Raw genomic sequence first — 22,778 nt, 5'->3', positions numbered from 1 at the left:
TTTAAGGAAATCAGGGAGCATTACACATATCTGCCACATTTTTCCTTATGGCTAATTCCCAAAATACCTTTGGACAAGTTTTGTCTTTACTACATGTACTTGGTTTCTAGTGAGTTGCCACTAGGTGGTGAATATACCACATCAAACAAGATTGAAAGGCTTCCATTTTTTAAATAAGCTAATCCCTCCAAATGAAATTTCTTAGAAAAAAGAAAGTCTTAATACATTTTTCAACTTTGAGAAATGGCATACCAAATTATGTCTCTAATAATTAGAATAAAAATTCATACATAACACATTCACAACACAACACTGACATTATAAAGACTTTGTACTGTGTTTTCCAAGAACACAAGGCTCTGTGCACGGAAATAGTACAATGTCCATCTGTAGATTTAACATAATTTGTGTATTTCAAACATAAAATGTCAAATTATCTTTATTATTGAAAAATATTCATTTTATGTAGATACAGTCTTGAGGACCTCCCTTAAGCAATAAATATTTATATTTAGCACTAAAACATTCCCAAATGAGTAAATGAATAAAATGATCTGTCCTACAAGTAAGTTAGTTTACAAACTCTATGATGTTCTATGGAACTAGTATCACCCAATACCAAAATCAGGCAAGAACACGTTAAAAAAATAAAACTAAAGGCCAATATCCCTGTAGTATATGTTGAACATATGTTGAAAATCCTCAACAAAAATACTAGCAAACCCAACTGAACAGCACATAAAAAAGATAATTCATCATAATCAAGTGGACTTTATTTCAGGGATGCAAGGATGGTTCAACATTCTCAAATCAATAAATGTGATTAACCACATCAACAGAATTAAAAACAAAAACCATTTGGTCATTTCAACAGATGCAGAAAAAGCATTTGATAAAAACCAACATCCCTTTATGATAAAAACTCTCAACAAATTAGATACCTCAAAATAATAAAAGCCATTTTGACAAACCCATGGCCAACTCATACTGAATGAGGAAAAGTAGAAAGCATTCCCCCTGAGAGCTGGAACAAGACAAGGAATTCTCACCACTGCTATTCAACATGAACTGGAATTACTAGCTAGAGCCATCAGGCAAGAGAAAAAAATAAAGGGCATCCAAACAAATTACCTCTTTTCATTGATGACATAATCTTATACCTAGGCAATTCTAAAGACTCCTCCAAAAAGACTCATAGACTTGATCAACAACCTCAGTAAAGTTTTAGTATACAAAATCAATGTACAAAAAGTAGTAGCATTTTTATACACCAAATATTTTCAAGCTGAGAAACAAAGCAAGTACCAAATCCCATTTATAATAGCAAAAAAATATATATAGAATACTGGAATATATTTAACTAATGAGGTGAAAAATCTCTACAAGGAAAACTACAAAACACTGATGATAAAAATTAAGCATAACGCAAACAGAGGAAAAAACATCCCATGCTGATGGATTGAAAGACTCAATGTTGTTAAAATTGCCTGAGCAAAGCAACCTTCAGATTCAACACAATACCTATCAAATTACCAATGCCATTCTTCATAGGATTAGAAAATAACCATCCTAAAGTTGACATGAAACCAAAAAAGAGCCCAAATAACCAAAACAATCCTAAGCAAGAAAAACAAATCAAAGGCATGGCATTACATGACTTCAAATTATACTACAAGGCTATCGTAACTAAAACAGCATGGTACTAGTGCAAAAAAAGACAAATTAATGGAACAGAATAGATAACCCAGAAATAAAGTCACATAACCTACAACCAACTGATCTTTGACAAAGTCGACAAAAATAAACCATGGGGAAAGGACACCCTATTCAATAAATGGTGCTAGGAAAATTATCTAGTCATATGCAGAAGAATGAAACTGGATCCTATCTCTCACCATATATGAAACTTAACTCAAGCTGGATTAAAGACCTAAATGTAAGACCTGAAACTATAAAAGTCCCAGTAGAAAACCTAAGAAAAATTCTTTTGAACATTGACGTAGGCAAAGAATGTATAACACCCCAAAAGCAAATGCAACGAAAATAAAAAAATACAAATGAAACTTAAACTCAAAACTTCTGCACAGTAAAAGAAATAATCAGCAGGACAAACTGACAACCTGCAGTATTACCTAAAAATGAGGTACCTTATATTGCAGAAGCACATTGTTTAACAAATTAAAAGACAGTATAATCATCATATGAGAGATCTGTTTCTTGTCTCCCCTTGCCTTTTCAGTCTCTTGTAAAAGATATTTGCAAATTATGCCTCTGACAAAGCACTAGTATCCAGAATCTACAAGGAACTCAAACAAATCAACAAGAAGAAAATCAAAAATCCCATTAAAAAGTTGGCAAATCAGGAGTTTGGGGCTACAGTGAGCTATGATCATACCACTGCACTCCAGCCTGGGTGACATAGCAGGGCCATCTCTTAACCAAAACAAACAAACAAACAAACAAAGGTGGTTGGTAAAGGACACAAACAGACATCTCTCAAAAGAAGACAAGCAAGAGGCCAACAAACATATGAAAAATACTCAACATTACCAATTTTCAGAGCTATGCAAATTAAAACTACAATGAGATATCACCTTACACCAGTAAGAATAGCTATTATTAAAAAATTATAAAACAACAGATGATAGCATGGATGTGGAGAAAAGGAAACCCTTATACACCATTAGTGGGAATGTAAATTAGCACAACATCTATGGAAAACAGTATGGTGATTTCTCAAGGAACTAAAAGTAGAACTACCATTCAACTCAGCCATTCCACTACTGGGCATCTACTTAAAGGGAAAGAAATCATTATACCAAAAAGCCATCTGCACTTGTATGTTTATCACGGCACTATTCACAATTGTAAGTCATGGAATCAACCTAAGTGTCCATCAATGGATGAATGGATTTTTTATCAATGTGGTATATATACACCATGGAATACTATGTAGCCATTAAAAAGACTAAAATAATGTCCTTTGCAGCAACATGGATGGAGCTGGAGGCCATTATCCTAAGTGAAATGATTCAGAAACAGAAAATCAAATACCATATGTTCTCACTTATAGGTGGGAACTACGCCGTGAATATACATGCACATAAAGATGAAAATAATAGACACTGGGGACTCTAAAAAGGGGGAGGTTGATATGGGCATGAGGGCTAAAAAAATTTATCTATTAGGTACCATGTTCATTATTTGGGTGACAGGTATGCTAGAGGCCCAAACCTCACCGTTATATAATATATCCACGTAACATATCTGCACGTGTACCCCTGAATCTAAAGTAAGTAAATAAACTTTTTAAAGGGGAAAAAAACAACCCAATTTTATGATGTTAGCAAGTCCCAGGGAAGTATAATCAAGAAGTTCTTCTATAATAATTATGGCCATTAAGCTCCACTGGATTTCCCTATAATTATTTGTATGTATACATAGCAATAATAATTTGTAAGTGGCATAAAAAAATTTTACAGTATGTTACAGTATGTGTATACTTCCCTCTGATGACCCTATGTTCCTCAATATTTGATATTTCTTCCAGGGAGGGGAAATAAAAGCAAATGAGTGTTGAAATTGTTTGTTTTCCCACTCATGGGAAAACAACTGAGTCCCCATTTATATTGTGCTGGGATTTCAGTGTCTGAGGCTTTCTACTGTTCTAAATACTACATTCTCTTTTCCTATAGCAGATAAAGAAGGAGGTAAGGAAAAAAATAAGAGTAAATATTGATATTCTGTTTTCTGATATTCAGCTACTAGGTTCAGAAACCCTCCTTTGAAACTCTTGCCTCAAACTCCTAAATTAAAAAAGAAAAATGATTCATTCCACAATACTAGTGGTAAAATTAAATTTGTATAATTTCTGCCTACATTTAGAAGCAAGAAACTCAGAGCACAAAGAGTGTGGAAGGCAAGACAGCAAAGTTTGATATGTGTTTTTAAGATTCAAAGTCGATGAGGTAGGAAATAATTTGCAGCTGATGGAAGATTTATGATAAGTGGTGACAACAAAGCTTTTTTTCCCCCAAGTTTTACGTTTTGACTTCAACAATGAAAACAAATTAGAAACAGTTGCTGCTATACACCGATCTCCTAGACTCTGGAGTATGTTGAAGTAAAAAACTCTGTACTTATCCATAGGTAAGATTATCTAAACGGATGGAGAATGGGAGACCAGAGACGCAGTGAAGTAAGTGGTGACAAGCTTCCGTTTCCTTATCTTGGTATCAAGCAGTGGTCTCCAACTTCCACTTAACTCCTTGATCCTCAGAGAAGTAACTAATAACTGCATTTGTTGCTATTTCCAAGATAAAATTTAACCATATATGTCAAGTAATATATGGTTGACCCTTGAACGTGGATTTGTACTGCGTCGGTCCACTCACAAGTGGAGTTTTTGCAAACAAACACAGATCAAAAATACAATATTTGTGGGATGTGAAACACGCCTGTAAGGAGGGCAGAGTTTTTGTAGACATGGGTTCTGCTCGGCCAGCTGCTGGGCTTGAGTATGCTCAGATTTTGGTATCCATGGTGGGAGGAGTATTGGAGATCCCGGAAGCAAGTACCCTGTGGATATGAAGGAACAACTGTATTTAACCTTTCTTCATGACCTTGTGGAAAGAGTAAAATAAGGAAAAACTGTGTATGATGGGGGAGTAGGGGAAACGTTATGAAGAAAGAAACTATGTGAACTAAGTTCAAAAATAACATAAGGCAAGCGTGTGTTTTTTCTGATTTTCCAGTGTTCTATTTCAGTTTATAACAGTTCATCTGTGCAAACTCTAGCTTAATCACAATAAGCAAACATTTCCCTGTTGGCACATTCTATTACAAGACTTGTAAAAAGCATTTGGGATCAAATATTCAATATGTATGAAGCGATTTGAAAGTTAAAATTGTTTTTAAGTTGTGAGGTGGGGTTAGGAGTAAAAGTACAAGCCCATGTTCCCAAATATATTTTAAATGCCTCTGCAGTATCACCTAAATGACACACCTTATATCACAGACAGAAATTATTTAACAATTAATAAGACACTATAATCAGCATATGAGAAATCTACTTCTTGTCTCCTCTTGCCTTTCCAGTTTCTTGTTGGCCTAAGTTTTCACCAGAATGATTTGGTAATATGAGGTGTGGAGGAGATAGAATGGGTGTGGTTTAGGGAAAGAATTTGATTCTGTTTATTGTATATTTTAAAGAAGGTCCTTAAAGCTCAATTTTTAATGCTTAAGAAATTAAATAATTTTTAAATGCACTATTCCCTATGAAATTAATTACAAACTCATACTTGCCACAAAATATCAAAAGATAGACTGCCAAAATGTTTACAGTTCCAAAAATAAAACTAGGCAAGCTTATTCCAAAGCAAAATACACAAAACGGAGCAAGTAATCAGGATGTAAATACTCAACGTAGCAAAGTATAAAATCAAATGATTTTACAAACTAAAATGTATCAGCGAGGATCCAAGAATACATTGATTTTAGAGTGGACTGTGGAAAAATAAAGCAAACAAGAAAATATCCACAGAAGTTTAAGAATGGGAGGAAATGAGTCATTGATAATATGCTTGCTCCAGAGGATAACCTTTGTACCAAACAGCAGAGAACTGGACATCTAATCAGCAGAAGTTGCCTTTGGCAGTTTATGAAGGAATGTCCAGAGGGAGCACTGGGAAAAGCAGTCCAATAATCCTTCCCTGAATTTTTTACTCTTCAATTTCAGCCTTTAATTCCCTTGAAATGAGGGAATTCAAATCCTAAGGATCCATAAACTTCAAGAATTTTGCATTTACTATATTTAATATCTGGGAATTTAGTAAACAATACTTCTATGGAAAGGTAAGTGAAAAAAAATAATTTCCATTTTATGAAGTTTGACATAGATGGAGCATGTGTGTATGTATACGTGTGTGTGCGTATACGGAGAATGATAAAATAAAGATGAAAACTCAAGGCCCAACAAAAGCTTTTAGAGAGATGCCTATATTCTCATGCCTTCATGACTATAAGTATATCTGCTATGACTTATACTAGAAATTTGTCGTTTGCTTTTGGTGTCTCAGCTACTTGTAGCCCTCAGGACCACATTCTACTCCCCCTAGTTTATATAGGTTAGTAACCTTGCACTGTACCTTAAAAAAACTCAGAGTTTTAAATGTTCTATCACAAATGTTAAGGATTCCTTCCCTAAATCACAAATGTGCTTTGCTTTCATGAGAGTTATTCAGTATTATCTAAGGCAGATATAAATGATTTATGTCAGTTAATGATTTAAAAGGAACACAAAAATAAGATTATGCAATATGCAGTTAAGAACCTTTTACAACTACATTAGTTTATCTGGCCCTTGGTGTGAGTCAACCAAGTTTTTCAACGACCTAATATCCTATGGTCAAGTCATTTTTACATAAGCCTAACAGAAGAGGTATAGGTGCTATAAAACTATATAGGTGCTATAAAACAAGTGCTAAAAAACTATTTTATTTTATTTTATTTTTTCTAGACAGGATCTCACTCTGTCGCCCAGGCTGGAGTGCAGTGGCACAATCTTTGCTCACTGCAACTTTTGCCTCCTGGGTTCAAGCAGTTCTCCCACCTCAGCCTCCCACATAGCTGGGACTATAGGCATGCAACACCACACCTGGCTAATTTTTGTATTTTTTGTAGAGACTGGGTTTTACCATGTTGGCCAGGCTGATCTCGAGCTCCTGACCTCAAAGGATCCACCAGCCTCGGCCTCCCAAAGTGCTGGGGTTGCAGGTGTGAGCTACCATGCTTGGCCTGCAAAACTTATTTTAGTCCAGTGAACTACGGTCAATACCAATTCAAGTTTCCAGTAGTTGATTTCAAGTTATGAGGTGGAGCAATAGCAAGCACACAGCGCTGATATGTGTGACAATCGGTAACTTCAATGCTAGTTTGATGTGATTGATGTGATTGAGGAAAGGATATGACTGAGCCCAGAAAGGCTGAGAGTTGCCTACTGACATCGCTACCATTCATCCTTCCTTATTCTAGAGGCCTTGGCTAATGTGTCATTAAAAACATATTTCAAAGGAATATTTAATAACAATGAAATGCTCAGATACAGTGATTAAACAACAGTTTACAAAACAATATGTTTAGTAATATTTGCAAAAACAATACACAGAGAAGACCGGAAAGTTATACCCCAAAAATGTAACAATTATAGCACATAGAGTAGGTTTTGCTTCCTGCTTTATACTTTTTAACATTTTTCAGTTTCCACAAGTTTTTATTCATAATACATTACTCTTTTATTTATTTTACTTTAAGTTCCGGGATACATGCGCAGAATGTGCAGGTTTGTTACATAGATATATATATGCCATGGTGGTTTGCTGCACCTGTCAACCTGTCACCTAGGTTTTAAGCCCCACATGCATTAGCTATTTGTCCTGATGCTCTCCCTCCTCTCAAGCTCCCTCCGCAGGCCCCAGTGTGTGTTGTTCCCTTTCCTGTGTCCATGTGATCTCACTGTTAACTCCCACCTCATGAATGAGAACATGAGGTATTTGGTTTTCTGTTCCTGTGTTATTTTGCTGAGGATGATGGCTTCCAGCTTCATCCATGTCCCTGCAAAGGACATGATCTCATTCCTTTTTATGGCTGCACAGTATTCCATGATGCATATATACCACATTTACTTTATCCAGTCTATTATTGATGCACACTTGGATTGGTTCCATGTCTTTGCTATTGTGAATAGTGCAATGCATTATTTTTATAAACACAAGTCACTTGAAAAGAGTAAATAAATTTTATCTCTGATAAAATATTAAAAATATTTTGAAAAAGTGAATTTGAGCAGGAAATTACCCTATTGTTATTAAAATGCTATGCCATTGTCACAGTAATCCAAAGAAGGATGAATGAAACGAAATAGAGGATCCAGAAGTATGGCCTAGCATAAAAAGAAGTTAATTTATGATACATCAGTCATCACGGAATCATGGGAAAAAAGTTTGTTCAATAAGACTTAAATAGCAAATAGTAAAAAAAAAATTAGAGGAAATATAAATGAATATTGATCTGATCTTTGGTTTAAAAGGATCTGAGGCATTTAAACAAGGAAAAAAATCCATAAAATTGACTAAATAAAAATTTTTAAATTTTGTAAATAATAAAAACACTTAAATTGAAGGCAAACTGAGAAAAAGCATTTGCAACAAATGTGATAAATGGTTGTGACAAAGGATCAATTCAATTGTTAATTGAATTAAACAAGATAAATAATAAGACTGCAATATTGCTACTCTGTGAACATCATGAAAGCACAGACATAACATATTATTCATTATTTATTTCCATTAGCATAATGATCAGAACATCATACAAGGAATTGTTATGTATTGAATTGAAAAATGGTCAAACATGAATATATGACTAAAAAAATTACAAGGTGGTGGAGGAGAAGGGAAAATATGAATGGCCAAGAGACATGGGAAAATATTCTCCCAGTAATGAAAATGCAATGAGAAGTGTGATGAGAAGTCAGGAGAGGGTTTTTGGCTTTGTGTATGTGGTGGCAGATGCAGTAATGAGATGGGCCACATCCTTCACAGTGAGGAGTGTCTTGAAGAGAATAGGTAAAAATCATATTATTGACTGAAATTCTAGGAATCTAACCTAAAGAAATACAAAAGACCCTTGATACTGGGGAAGGGTATATTTTCCAGACTCCTGGATTTTCCAAATCTGTGTTTTCACACTGTGTTCCAAGGAGCTCTGGGGTTCTGCAGAGGTGACCAGAGTCTGCTTCAAAGATAGGAAGAAGGTTTCCCCAGTGCTGCTTCAGCCAGAACAATATGACATTTATCTAATTTATATGTTAGATTACATGCAAGAATGTTTTTCTTAAAGATTCCACTGGAAACATCAAAATGTGGACACCACTGTACTGTATAAATAAAATGCAATGGAGTGTTACTTCTCAAAAACCACTGGAGAAGTGGAGAATAGTCAGCATTATATTCCCAAACACTGGCCTCACAGCATTAATTTAAACCCGTTTCAGGAATGTGTAAATCACTCTATAATTACCTTGCAAATAGCCAAAAGCTCGGATATAAAATCTGAAAATATCCAGGGCCTGTTGCAATAAGGATAAAAGATTTGTGTTCTGTGACTATCAACAGTGTTCTTTAATATATTTAGTCTGTCATAACAGGAACTAATTTCCACTCAGATGTTTCAGCTGAAGAGATTTTATTGAGGGAGCTATTTACAGAAGTTAGAGTCAGGGCTGGATGAAAGGAAACAGTGAGAGGCATGGAGGTACCCAGGAGTTAGCACAGCTAGGCCTGAAGAAATAAGGGGAGGAAATCATGTTAGTAGAGCCCAGTGAAGGCTGGCACAGTGGAGCGGGGCTGCCTCACAGGAAGAGCCTTCGAGGGACAAAGCCACCATCAGAACCCAGCCAGACGCAGGAAAAGAGGTAGTGAGACATATCCAATGCTTTTTTCCTTTTCTACCCTCCAATCTACTGATGGTATTACCCATTGGTTAAAACCAATCGGCATGAGACTCCAGCTGGAATGGTTTATGAAAAATTCCACCTTCTGAGGCACAGAGTCTAGCAGAGAAGAGCCGAAGATGGCTCTGGGAGACAACATATATGCTGGAGAATAACCAGCATATTTATATCAGTAAAATACAAGTCCCCCCTTATCTGTAGGGGATACGTTCCAAGACCTCTCACGGATACCTGAAAGTGCAGATAGTACCGAACCCTATATATACAATGTTTTTTCGTATACATACCTTTCTATGATAAAGTTTAAGTTATTAATATGAATAAGGCACAATAAGAGATTAACAACAATTACTACTAATAAAATAGAACAGCCAGGGACAGCGGCTCATGCCTGTAAGCCCAGCTCTTTGGAAAACCGAGGCAGAAGGATCACTTGAGGCCAGGAGTTCCTGGGCAACAGAGTAAGACTCCATCTCTACAAAAAATTAAAACATTAGCTGGGCATGGCGATGCATGCCACAGTTCCAGCTACTTGGGAGACTGAGACAGGAAGATCACTTGAGCCCAAGAGTTTGAGGCTGTGGCGAGCTATGATTGCACAATTGCACTCCAGCCTGGGTGACAGAATGAAGCCCTGTCTCTAAAAATAAAATAACAAAATAAAATCATTATACGAATGTATTTTAATAAAAGTTATACACTATGGCCATAACTTTTGCAGCTTGAGGTACAACAGAAAAACTAACATGAATTTCTTTTTCCTTCACAATTTCACAGGTAAAGATTCATTCTTACCATAGATCTTAGACACCTCAGCATATGGATTTTTTTTCTTTCCTTATTAAGTCAAAAACTTTCACTTTCTCACTTAAAAGAAGCACTTTATGACTTCTCTTTGGCATGCCCAAATTGCCAACATTACTACTCTTGCATTTAGGGACCATTATTAAGTTAAATAAGTGTTACTTGAACACAAGTACTGCAATACCTTGACAGTAGATCTGATAACCAAGCCAACTACAAAGTGACTAACAGGCAGGGGAGCATCTACAGTGTGGACTCACTGAACACGAGGGATGATCCCTGTCCTGGGCAGGATAGAATGAGATGGTGCACAATGTAAAACTTATGAATTGTCTATTTCTGGAATTTTTCATTTAATATTTTCAGATCTTGGTTGACCATAACTGAAACCTGGGAAGCAAAACCACAGATAAGAGGAAACTACTGTACTGGGAAATCAGATGTTCGATAATAGAGGAAAGCTTAAATAAATGATGATATTAACCATTCTGCAATTAAATAAGAGTGCTCAGAAGACCATTAAGTAATCAGGGAGGACAGAAGAGAGAGCAACTAACTCCTGACAGAGATGGTAATAAAAGATTTTCCCAAACTGACAACTGAGGTGCTTAGTTATCCCCCAAACAAAGTTTCTTATATTTTTGCTAGTTATATAAGCAATACATATTCATTATGGGAAACATATATATAAAACAAAAAACAAATAGCTACAATTTCATCCCTCCCCAGACCACTATAAATATCTGTTTATATCTTTACAGATTTTTTTCTATGCATTTATACACACATGATTATGTTGTTTTGGGGATCACACCATATTCTTTTGTAAACTGCATTTTCCACTTAATAAATCATAAATACTATTTTATGCAATAGATACCACTCTGCAACATTTAAAATTTTTAACACTTTTAAAAAACTTGTCTCCATGTATCTAGTTGTTACTAATTTCTATTCTCGGACATTTAGTTTGATTTCTCTTTTGGCCGTTACCAAATATACTGTGATGGGATTTTCAATTTTGAGGGTTACATAGTTTGGATGTCCTGTTCAAATACCATTCTGAGATTTAAACCCCAGTGTTGGAGATGGGGCCTGTTGGGAGGTGTTTGGATCATGGGGTGGATCCCTCGTGAATGGCTTGGGCCATCTCCTTGGTGGTAAGTATGCTCTCAATGACTTCACTGGGTTCTGATCGTTTATGTGGCTCCTCTCCCCCAACCCCCAACTCCCTCTTGCTCCTGCTCCCATCATGTGAGACACCTGCTCCCCATCACCTTCCAGCATGATTGAAAGCTTCCTGAGGTCTCTCCAGAAGCAGATGCCATTATGCTTCCAGTACAGCCTGCAGAACTGTGAGCCAGTTAATCCTCTTTTCATATAAATCAACCAGCCTCAGGTATTTCTTTATAGGAATGCAAGAACAGCCTATCGAAAGTGTGGGGGTTTAGGAGGGCTTTTTTTTTTTTTTTTTTTTTTTGTAAACACACATACAAAAGAAAAGCATAGAGACATATATGGCCTTCAAAGCACAAGGTATTTGCTATCTGACCTTTATAGAAAATGTTTGTATTATAAATTTCCAGGAATGTAATTTTTGAGTCAAAGTGTGTGAACACTTTTAAGGTTTTCACTACATTCTGCCAAATTGCTTTTCAGAATCACTGAGCCGATTTATACCCTTCTCAGTAATGTATGAGTTTGTTCAGTTGCCACACATCCTACCCCAAGGGTCACTGGCCCAAATTACTAGCTCAGAGTATTATTTTATTCTCAGACAATCTGATGGTGCATTATCATTTTAAGTTTTCATTTCTCTTAAAAATGTTTGGCCATTTACATTTTTCTCTCATGATAGTGAATTTGCATTTTGCTCATTTTTAATAGGCTATTTTTTCTTTATAAGTCCTCTTCAATACGAATATTACTCTTATCTTTCATGTATAGTACAATTTTAAAAATAATTTTTACTTGTTTTTCAATTTTATTCTATGCGGTTTTTTTTAGATGAAGGAAGTTAAAAGTTCAGCAGTCAGATCTGTCACTTTTCCTTTGTAATTTCAGCCTTTGTTTCATGCTTACTTTGAGATTAAAAGCAATTCACTTGTATTTTCTCCTTGCCCTTTTAAGACTTAAAAACATTTAAATCTTTTAATCCTGTTCAAATGTAGTGTCTTTTCGAAAGGTTTTTAGAAGGATGAATAGTTAATGCTATGTTAGTCCGATTGCTGGGTTCAAATGTAGCCTCACCACATACTACATATTTGAGCAAATCATTTAAACGCTTAAAGTCTTCGTTTTCCTGTTTCTAAAATGGAGATAACAGTAACATCTACCATAGCGTTGATGTAAGAATTAACAGTTGTAAATCACATAAAATACTTAGCACAGTGTAATTAGCTACTATAGCAGCAAGAGAATGCTTTCCCAGGCAAAAGCAATAACATGTATAAATGTACAAATGTATGAAATCTGTTTGCATATTCAGGAACTAGATGCCGTGTAATAAAATGGGGTGTAATATTCAAGGGGCAGAGTTGACAGATGCGAGGCGTGATGGGTCTTTAATGAGTTGCTCAGGAACTTGCTCTTGGTATTATCAGATTGGGAGCCAAAGAAAGCTTTTAAGCAAGCAAGAAACCCTCCAGATATGTAGTAGCAAAGGGGAAAATGGACTAGATTCCACCGGGTGCAGTGGCTCACACCTACAATCTCAGCACTTTGGGAGGCTGAGGCGGGCGGATTCCTTGAGGTAAGGAATTTCAGACCAGCCTGTCCAACATGGTGAAGCCCCGTCTCTACTAAAAATACAAAATTAGCTGGGCGTGGTGGCAGGCGCCTGTAATCCCACCTACTAGGGAGGGTGAGGTGGAAGAATAGCTTGAACTGAGGAGACGGAAGTTGCAGTGAGCCGAGATCATGCCGCTGCACTCCAGCCTGGCGACAGAGTGAGACTCCATCTTAAAAAAAAAAAAAATGAACTAGATTCATATCCCTTGCTCCACCCTGCCCTCCCCAAATTCCTGCTTCCTAAAGGCAAATTCTTTCACCTTCTATGTCTCCGGTATTTATCTCCCTACTTTTAAGAATCATGTTTAAATTGTTTCTTGATTTTGTCATTATAGATACGATGATGAGGCTGATTAAACAATAACCCTAACCAGCTCTGAGAATGCACCTAAGAAGTGAATCTGAGAAAGAAAGGCGAAGCCGCCCGCTTGCTAGAGTGAAAGCCAGGGAAGAGTAGGGGGATGCGGGGAGAAATTGTCTCAAGTTGGAAACCCCAGGAGCACGCTGGAAGCGGAACGATGAGTTCCATTTGAGAAGCCAAACGTTTTAAGCACCATTTCCTGGCGTTTGTCGAGTTGAGTATTGCCCCAGCCTCCTATCTTGGTGGTTCCTCACTGCTGGGAGGACCAAGTGTTGACGACTCAGTGAGGCAGTCTTGGCTGGTTTGGAAAAACGTAGCTAAAAAAACGTGCCAGATACAACTTTAAGCAGAGCCTCCCAACAGCATGCCATGAGACGAATGAAAGACAGGCATGCAGATAGAGCCTGGGTGTTCTCAGCCCTCCAGGTGCAAGGGCCCTTTCGCCTTCTGCAGGAGCAGCCTCTTCTGTTTATCCCCATTTTGAGCCTTAGAATATCATCCTTTACCACCTGTGCCAAGAAGTGAAAAGGTGTGTGAAGCGCTGCTTTAGAAGGCCCAGAGTATTCACAAACATCAGCTTTTGGGCCAGGCTGCTTGGACCCTTCTACTCGAAAGGTTTGTGTTACCCTTTTAAGGTTTCTAACGCCCTCCCCCCCCCTCCCCCCCCCCCCCCCCACTGCCCACCAACACCCATTCTTACCTCCTACGGTTCAAAACCCAAACCACCCTGAAGGTACACTGAGTATCACAGCATCAAAGGCTGGAGAGAGATGAGTTCCCCACCCCATGCGCTTCCTGTCCAGGTGGCCCGAGGCCCACTCCTTAAGAGGCAAGGCCCAGAGAGACACTGTTGTGGCTTGAGGAACATCTAGTACACCTGACATTTCCATTAGAACAGTGGGACCCGAATACCACTGGCAGGAAGTCCATCTTCACAGCTGCCAACCCATCTGTCAAACCCGCAATCCCCTAGGAGAGTACGGCTGAATGGAGGAGGAAGATTTAAAAGTGAATTCGTGGGCAGCGACAAGGAAACAGTAGCCGTGGCTAAGCTGACCCCAGAGCCCTTCCCTTCCTGGCCCTCCCTCTGAATCATCGCGCTCCATTTGTGACGTGTCGCGGACGCCCGGCTCCGGCAGGCGTGGGGGCCCGCGGGTCCTGGGAGCCCCGAGGCGGCAGCGCGCGTTTCCACGCCGCGGTCCCGCGGGAAAGCCGGGGACGGTGGCGGCCTGGTCGAGGCCGAGCTTGGATCTGGCGCCGAGCCAAGCAGGGCTGCGCGTCGCCCGGGTTTCGCCTTCCCTCGCGTGACCTCTTCCGTCCTCCCAGCCCTCGTTCTCCTGCCGCGACTGCAGCCGCACGCCCAGCGCCTCTCGCCTAACCCAGCGCCCCGGCCGCGCCTCCTTTTCCTCCTCCTCCCGTTCTCCTCCCCCGCCGCTTCCGTTTCTCGAGGGAAAGGCTGCTGCCTCCTGCTCTGTGCGCATCCCCGGCTTAGGTAACACGTTTTCCTCCTTACGCCACCCGCCACCGGGTCCCCGCGCCGCTGCCCCTCCTCCTCGGATCTGGGCCCCGGGCTGGTGAGCCGCGCGCCATCGCCTCTCCGCGGGTAAGTGAGTCGATGGCGCTGGGAGGGCTCCTCGCCTCCGCGCGCCGGCCTGCGAGGTCCCTGCCCCGGCAGCGAGGCAGTCCCCGGCCCGGCCAGGCATGCCCTGCATCGCCGCTGCAGCCAGCGCGGAGGGGAGCTCGCGAGTCCCGCGGCGCCTTTGGCTCTGCCCGAGCGACCCGAAGGCGGCAGGGCGGCGGGAAGAAGGGGTGGCAAACACCGACTTTAAAAATCCAATCATTAGCATTTGTAGGACGAACAAACTGATCTGATAGTCGTCCAGAGCAGTGGCCCAGCTGCAACAGGTAGATGGCGCAGCTGTCAGTGTCCCCTTGGACTCAGCCTTGGCTTTGGGAGATGCTTCTGAGTGTCCCTAACCGCCGGGTACCTCCAGTGACCTACTTGATGAGTGTAAAATAAACATGATGGGACTATATTTAGAAAAATCTTTACTTCCTTGCGGTTAATTCTCTCTGCATTTTGAAAGGCGGTGTTATGAGGCGTGCATAATTAGTTGGTGTGGCCAGAATAGTAGCTGGAAAAAAAATATTTAACCTGGGTTTGATCAAATCATGTAGACGGTTAGGCACAAAGAGCATGAAAGAAAACGCTTAGACTACTTAGTACATGCATGTAAAACACATAAGCAACCACGGCGTGTTTTTTAGAGATTTCTCGTTTTAAAGCTAATTTTAAAGTGTTGAATAAGCAGAAGTTTGCCCATTGTATGATGGTGTTCAAAAGAACAGTGGGTTATAAGTATGGACAGACCACATAAGTACATCCCATCTGTTGAGCAAAAGAGTTTTTGGCCTTTTCACTCTCATTCCTGGCTTTGAAGCCAGAAAAGTTGATAAGGATCAGTCCTGCTCAACTTGATAATAGTATAGTAATCCACCGAACTACACCTGACTGGTGAATTAGCTAAGTGATCTCATTCTTACCTTTTAAAATAGAGAACATACGGAAAAAAATAAAGGCAATGGAAGAATTCATTTTTTCAATACAGCTGCTTGTTTCCATTCATATGTAGAGCCTACTTTATTTTTAAGTTTGTGTGGATTTTTATGCTACTTTTGAAGCTAGCTCTTAGTTATGAAGATAATTATGTCAGATACATAGAATTACACTGTACTTTTTGTGTAGAATAAGCTACCACTTCTTTTCAAGCTTTTGGACTAAACCACCACTTGCTTGGAAATTGCAGCTTTGACAAATACCCTTTAATATGATATATCTTATAATAGATTTAAATTATGGTTCTACTTATTATAGTCCTGAGAAAAATGAAAAGATTATTTCTTGTTTGACATAGAAGGCCTGTGACACAGAAGTTATAAAGGTTATTACATATTTATTTTACTTTTTATTTCTGTCTCAAATAACAATTAGAAAATGTCTTATTCTGGGCCGGGCATGGTGGCTTATGTCTGTAATCTTAGAACTTTGGGAGGCTGAGTCGGGCGGATCACCTGAGGTCAGTAGTTTGAGACCAGCCTGACCAAAATGAAGAAACCCCATCTCTACTAAAAATACACAAAATCAGTTGGGCATGGTGGCGCATGCCTGCAATCCCAGCTACTTGGGAGGTTGAGGCAGGAGAATCACTTGAACCCGGGGGGCAGAGCCGAGATCACGCCATTGCACACCAACCTGGACAACAAGAGCAAAACTCTGTCTCAACAAAAAAAAAAGAAAGAAAAGAAAATGTCTTACTCTATTTCATGTTATACAGAAATGGCTTAAAAGATAATTATGTTATAAAAAGTGATCAATGAAAACAAATGCCATCTTCATTTTTTAAAGGTGAGGATGGTGTATATAAGCACTTTCTCCAGATGTGAGTCCTTATGAATATTCTTGTTAAAATACTTTAAATCTTGTAATGAAGATAATAAAACTATGTTAACGTTTTTATTTGGCTGAGAGCTTAGAAATAAAGGCTCTGGCTGGTGTGGTGGCTCATGCCTGTTATCCCAGGACTTTGGGAAGCCGTGGTGGGTGGATCACTTGAGGTCACCCTCGCCAACATGGTGAAACCCTGTCTCTAGTGAAAATACAAAAATTACCCAGGCATGGTGGTAAGCCCCTGTAGTCCCAGCTACTCAGGAGGCTGAGGCAGGAGGATACCTGGAACCCAGGAAGCAGAGGTTGCAGTGAGCCCAGATTGTGCCACTGCACTCTAGCCTGGGCAACAGAGGGAAAATTTAATCTCAAAAATTAAAATTAAAATTAAACAAATAAAAGTTCTGCTTCCTATCTCCTGTGATTGATGTTGCATACTATTTCTCAAACTTGCCTGATTGTAAAATCCTTAGGATAGCAGGCAAGTGGGTGAGTAGGTGGAGTTTAACAGTGGTTTAAAAGATTTCCAGATTGCATCTTGAAACTTCTTAAATCAGAATTTCTAAGAGAAAGGAGATACTTCAAATAGACAAAAATGATAACATTTTAAAGTAGTCAACAACAACAACAAAAATAGGTGAGTTTGGAAAATGCAGATGGGAAATGACTATTGTTGGAATGAATAGTTGACAAAACCTATTAGGACTCCTGCACATAAAATGTTCATAAATGGAAACTATGATTTTATTAATATGATGATGTCCTCATTTAGAAAATCTGAAACTTTTATATTTTTTTCTGGTCAAGCTTCTGGTGATCGAATTTAGCAAACATATTTTTACATGTTAGTCTTTTTATGTGGTATGTAATGTGAATTCAAGTTTTTTAATGTGAGAAGAGCATTTTATTAATGGATGTTTAATGCAGATTACCGTGACTAGTAATACACAGCAAAATATTGTACCTGATAATTTCTCTTTCTTTCTTTTCTTTTTTTCTTGAGAAAAAGTCACACTCTGTTATCCAGGATGGAGTACGGTGGTGTGATCATGGCTCATGCAGCCCCCACCTCTCAGACTCAAGCAATTTTCCCATTCCAGCCTCCTGAGTATCTGGGACTACAGCCACGTGTCCCCACACCCAGCTAATTTTTAAATTTTTTGTAAAGATGGGGTCCCACTATGTTGCCCAGGCTGGTCTCAAACTCGTGGGCTCAAGCCATCCTCCTGTCTCAGCCTCCCAAAATGCTAGGATTACAGGTGTGAGCCACTGCACCCAGCCTAATTTCCTTCATATTATAGATTTGTTTGTTATCTCTTCCATGTACCTGATTAAATACAGGCAAGAATTAGAATTTCTAAGAGAAAAGGCCTATGCAAATTTGAATACCTTATTTGTAGCTTTTTTAAAAATGACTCCCAACCCTATTAAAAAAAAATTTACTTGGTCATAAAACTTGGTCAATTGTATATATAAAAATTAACAAAACAGAGTATTAAATATCTATAAAATAATTTGACAAGATGAGTTACCACAATAGAAAATGTCAGAATTTATTTTCCTTTTCTTTCTTCCTCTTAACATTCCTTTTCTTTCTCCTTTTGTTTTTGGGGGTTGAGTAGGAGAGTGTGTGTTATTTGCTCATTTGTTTTTATTTTTAACCAACTAAATATTTAAAATACACTAAATTAATTATCCATGTTTAAGATAATTTCAGTATTTGCCACCTTTACCAACAGATGTTTAAATTTGCAGTTTTCTTCCAAAGTGACAATGTTAGCCTTCCCTCAATGCAATGAGAGTGATAATTAATATCAAAGGAGTTAAATTCAAATGACCAAAGAAAATTATTATCTTAATATTGCTTAAGGAAAGTATAACTTAAAGTGATGCCATAATTTTTCATTATCAGTAACTCTTAAAATGAGGATGCAATCTTCCAAGTTCTAAAAAAACTCTCTAGTTAATTCCTGGGAATTTGCACAAATCACATATATTCACTTGTAATCCCAGTTTGATCTGGGAATAATACAATGTCTGTAAAACATGAATAACAAAGAATGGGGAAATAAAAATAATCAGATCAAGAAGATAAATATTAACCAGCTTAGACATTTATCTATGGTTGCGGGATCGGCGAGAGCATAAATGCATTTAGTATATTTCGCGTGTCTTTGATGAGCCATTTGTATTTTTTTAGTACTTTGAACTTTTCAAGTAAAAGGTACTGTAAATATTTCTTTATCATGTTCCTTTAAACGAAAACATTACATTCAGTATTCTATATTGCTCTATTCAATGTTTTATAAGTACTTATTAAAAATAAACATTTGCTTCTACAAAGTAGAAGAGTAAATAAAATGCGAAGAGACATACAACTAAAGCCACCCTGCCAAAATGATACAATAAATGATCTATGACCTCTGTTTTCTTACTATGACATTCAGGAAATATATTTTTTTAAGTAGTTTGTTTATCTTGCCAAAAAAATAATAATAGCCATCTAGAAACACTGTAAAGAACTCCTTCAAATTGCATTTTCTAATTGTTATAATCCTAAAATTTGCATAATAAATTGTTTCTTACAGATTAATTTTGGTGCAAGAAAGTCCTTGCAGACATGTTTATCTCTAATGGAATGAAAATCAGTCCACCTGTGGAACTCCCACTGTGTGTCACGGGAACACAGAATGTGTATCCTGCTCTTTAAGGCATTATGGCCTCGGAGAGAGAACCATGGTACACCAAGGACTGACTTGGATGGGGAGCTTTAGGCCCTCGTCATAATATCCCTTAACCTCTTCACCCATACCCCAAACTGCTCTACAAATGGTCCCCAATATATGATGATTCAGCTTAGGATTTTTTGACTTTACAGTGGTGTGAAAGTGATATGCATTCAGTAGAAACTGTACTTTGAGTTCCCATATAACCATTCTGTTTTTCACTTTCAGTACAATATTCCATAAATTACATGAGATTTTCCATATTGTATTATAAAATATATTTTGTGTTAGATTGATTTTGCCTAACTGTAGGCTAATGTAAATGTTCTGAACACATTTATGGTAGGCTAGGCTAAGCTATGATGTTCAGTAGTTTAGGTGCATTAAATGTATTTTCTTTCTTTTTCTTTTTTTTAATTTATTTTTAAGACAGTTTCACTCTTGTTGCCCAGGCTGGAGTACAATAGTGTAATCCTGGCACACAGCAACTTCTACGTCCCGGGTTCAAGCAATTCTCCTGCCTCAGCCTCTCAAGTAGCTGGAATTACAGGTACCCACCACCATGCCCGGCTAATTTTTATATTTTTAGTAGAAACAGGGTTTCACCATGTTGGCCAGGCTGGTCTTGAACTCCTGGCCTCTGGTGATCTGCCCACCCCAGCCTCCCAAAGTGCTAGGATTACAGGTGTGAGCCATCCCACCCCGCCTAAATGTAGTTTCAACTTAGGATAGCTTCACCTTAGTTTATCAGGATGTAACCCCATCGTAAGTTATGGAGCTACCTGTGTATAAACATACAATCTAAGTACAGTTGTCCCTCGGCATACACAGGGGATTGGTTCCCAGACTGCCCACTTACACCCAAATCTGCTCACACTCACGTTTTGCATTTGGCCCTGCAGAACTCACATATGTGAAAAGTCAGTCCTCCGTATACTTGGGTTTCAAATCTCACTGACTCTATTTTTGATCTGCGTTTGGCTGAAAAAAATCCATATGTAAGTGGATCCACGCAGTCCAAAACCATGTCATTCAAGGGTCAACTGTATTAAAAAACCGGTGTGGTTACTACAAAATCAACTTAAAGACAAATAGCCCAGTGCTCTACTTTAAACCTAATTCTCCTACTACTACCCCCACTTGTTTTTTAAAAATATAAGTCAACAAATGTTTACTATGCCCGTTACATAGATGATAAACATCAAAAGCTTTTGAAATGTGCATTTCTCTAAACCTGTAATTTTTTGGTTTTTCTTTAGCTTAAAAATATTATAGTAAAAGATGTCTAATATCAAATTTATCATTTTAACCATTTTCAAATTATAACTCAGTGGCATTAAGTACATTCATATTGTTATGCAACCATCACCACTGTTCATGTCCAGAACTTTTTCATCATCCCAAACTAAAACTCTATACCCATTAAACAGTGACTCTACCCTCTCTTCCCAGCCGTAGTAACCACCATTCTACTTTCTGCCTCTACGAATTTGACATTCTGGGCACCTCGCATAAGTGAATCATACAGTATTTGTCCTTTTCAGTATGGCTTATTGATGTACCATAACATCTTCAAGGTTCATCCATGTTGTAGCCTGTATCAGGATTTTTTTCTTTTTAAGACTGAATAATATTTCCCAGCCTCTTTTATATGGAAAGTAGATATAAAAAAACAGAGAGAAGTTTTGAACTGGAACAGATCATAGCAATCATCCAATCCATCCTCTCTGTCCCGCTTTTCTTTTCCTCTTTTATGTTTACAAAATTGGGAAAACAAGTCCCTGAGAGCTTATATCACGTGACCGAGGTTATATACCTGATTGGAAAAACAGAGCCTAAAAACCAGCTCTCCTATGTCCTAAGGATCTTTCTACTGTACACTGTGCAGGCCCATCCAGACCCATCCAGACAAGAAGTAGTGTTAAAGGAGTTGGTGTCTCCAGTTAGCATGGCATGAGTTCTAAAGGAAATATAAATTGACTTGGGAATCTTCCTTAATTAATGAAAAATGTTACATTCAAAATGAAACATTCAAAATAGATTGAAGATTAAGGCTAGGTGTGGTGGCTCATGCTTGTAATCCCAGCACTTTGGGAGGCTGAGGTGGGTGGATCACCTGAGATCAGGAGTTTGAGACCAGCCTTGCTGACATGGCCACCATCTCTACTAAAAATACAAAAATTAGCCAGGTATGGTGGCATGCACCTGTATTCCCAGCCACTTGGGAGGTTGAGGCAGGAGAATCACTTGAGCCTGGGAGCTGGAGGTTGCAGTGAGCCACGATTGTACCATTGCACTCCAGCCTGGGTGATGGAAGTGAAACCTTGTCTGAAAAATACAAATACAAATAAATTAATAAGATTCTAGATTCTGATTAACAATGATCAAAACTATAAATAATATTCTATTGGAAAAGATTCTTGCTACAAACCATACATCTGATCTTTTTTCTGCCTTGAATTATGCATCAAATTTGTATTTTTAAAAAATTTATCCTTTCTGATAGTTAAGGTAGTTATACATTGAACCTGCTTCTATTTATATACTATCTGATTTCAGGTTTCATTTGTGACACCGGGGTTCTAAAAACATCTCCTAGCATACAAAAACCTAAAAATATACTGTAGTTGGAACACAGAAGATAGAAAAATATATAAATGAACAAAGTTTCTCTTTAGTGAAAATACTTCCAACTATGAAAAAGGGAGTTTAAAAAGTAAGGTCACTATCACATTTCAAAGTATTTTTATTTACTTATTTTATTTATTTATTTATTTTGAGATAGAATTCCCTCTGTCACCCAGGCTGGAGTGCAGTGGCATAAACTAAACCAATGCATAGAGTGTTGGAAAGCTGGGATAGAGATTTGGTCCATCTTGGCTCACTGCAGCCTCTACCTCCCAGGTTCACGCAATTCTCCTGCCTAAGCTTCCCAAGTAGTTGGGATTATAGGCATGTATCACCATGACTGGCTAATTTTTGTATTTTTAGTAGAGATGAGATTTTGCCATGCTGGCCAGGCTGGTCTTGAACTCCTGAGCTCAGGTGATTCACCTGCCTCATCCCCCCAAAATGCTTAGATTACAGATGTGAGCTACCATGCCAGGCCAGATTTTAAAGCATTTCTAAATGGAATACTTT

At 38.3% G+C, this 22,778-nt stretch overlaps 2 protein-coding genes across 11 annotated transcripts in view; one reads left to right on the top strand and one right to left on the bottom strand.

Moving 5' to 3' along the window:
- Window positions 1-15,345, bottom strand: part of HIBCH (3-hydroxyisobutyryl-CoA hydrolase) — a 157,298-nt gene extending 141,953 nt beyond the window's left edge. For all 4 annotated transcript variants that reach the window (XR_004273258.1, XR_004273257.1, XR_004273259.1 and 1 more), the window contains exon 1: window positions 14,980-15,345. Coding sequence is in view for 1 of the 4 variants with exons in the window: in XM_032292635.1 (XP_032148526.1) it covers window positions 14,980-15,056 (77 nt within the window). In the remaining 3 variants the exon portion in view is untranslated. The remainder of the gene's footprint in view (window positions 1-14,979) is intronic.
- INPP1 (inositol polyphosphate-1-phosphatase) overlaps window positions 14,176-22,778 on the top strand; it is a 28,689-nt gene continuing 20,086 nt past the window's right edge. For 2 of the 7 annotated variants that reach the window (XM_032292641.1, XM_032292642.1), the window contains exon 1: window positions 14,176-14,958. The gene's annotated coding sequence lies outside the window, so the exon portion shown is untranslated. Of the gene's footprint in view, window positions 15,074-22,778 lie in introns of all 7 variants that reach the window. The other 5 variants (XM_032292644.1, XM_032292645.1, XM_032292639.1 and 2 more) reach the window with 3 other exon arrangements.

This window comes from Sapajus apella, unplaced genomic scaffold (genome assembly GCF_009761245.1).
Source record: "Sapajus apella isolate SASKATOON/1434 unplaced genomic scaffold, GSC_monkey_1.0 scaffold28, whole genome shotgun sequence".
Taxonomy (NCBI): Eukaryota; Metazoa; Chordata; class Mammalia; order Primates; family Cebidae; genus Sapajus; species Sapajus apella.
This window is presented reverse-complemented; position numbering and strand designations above follow the sequence as displayed.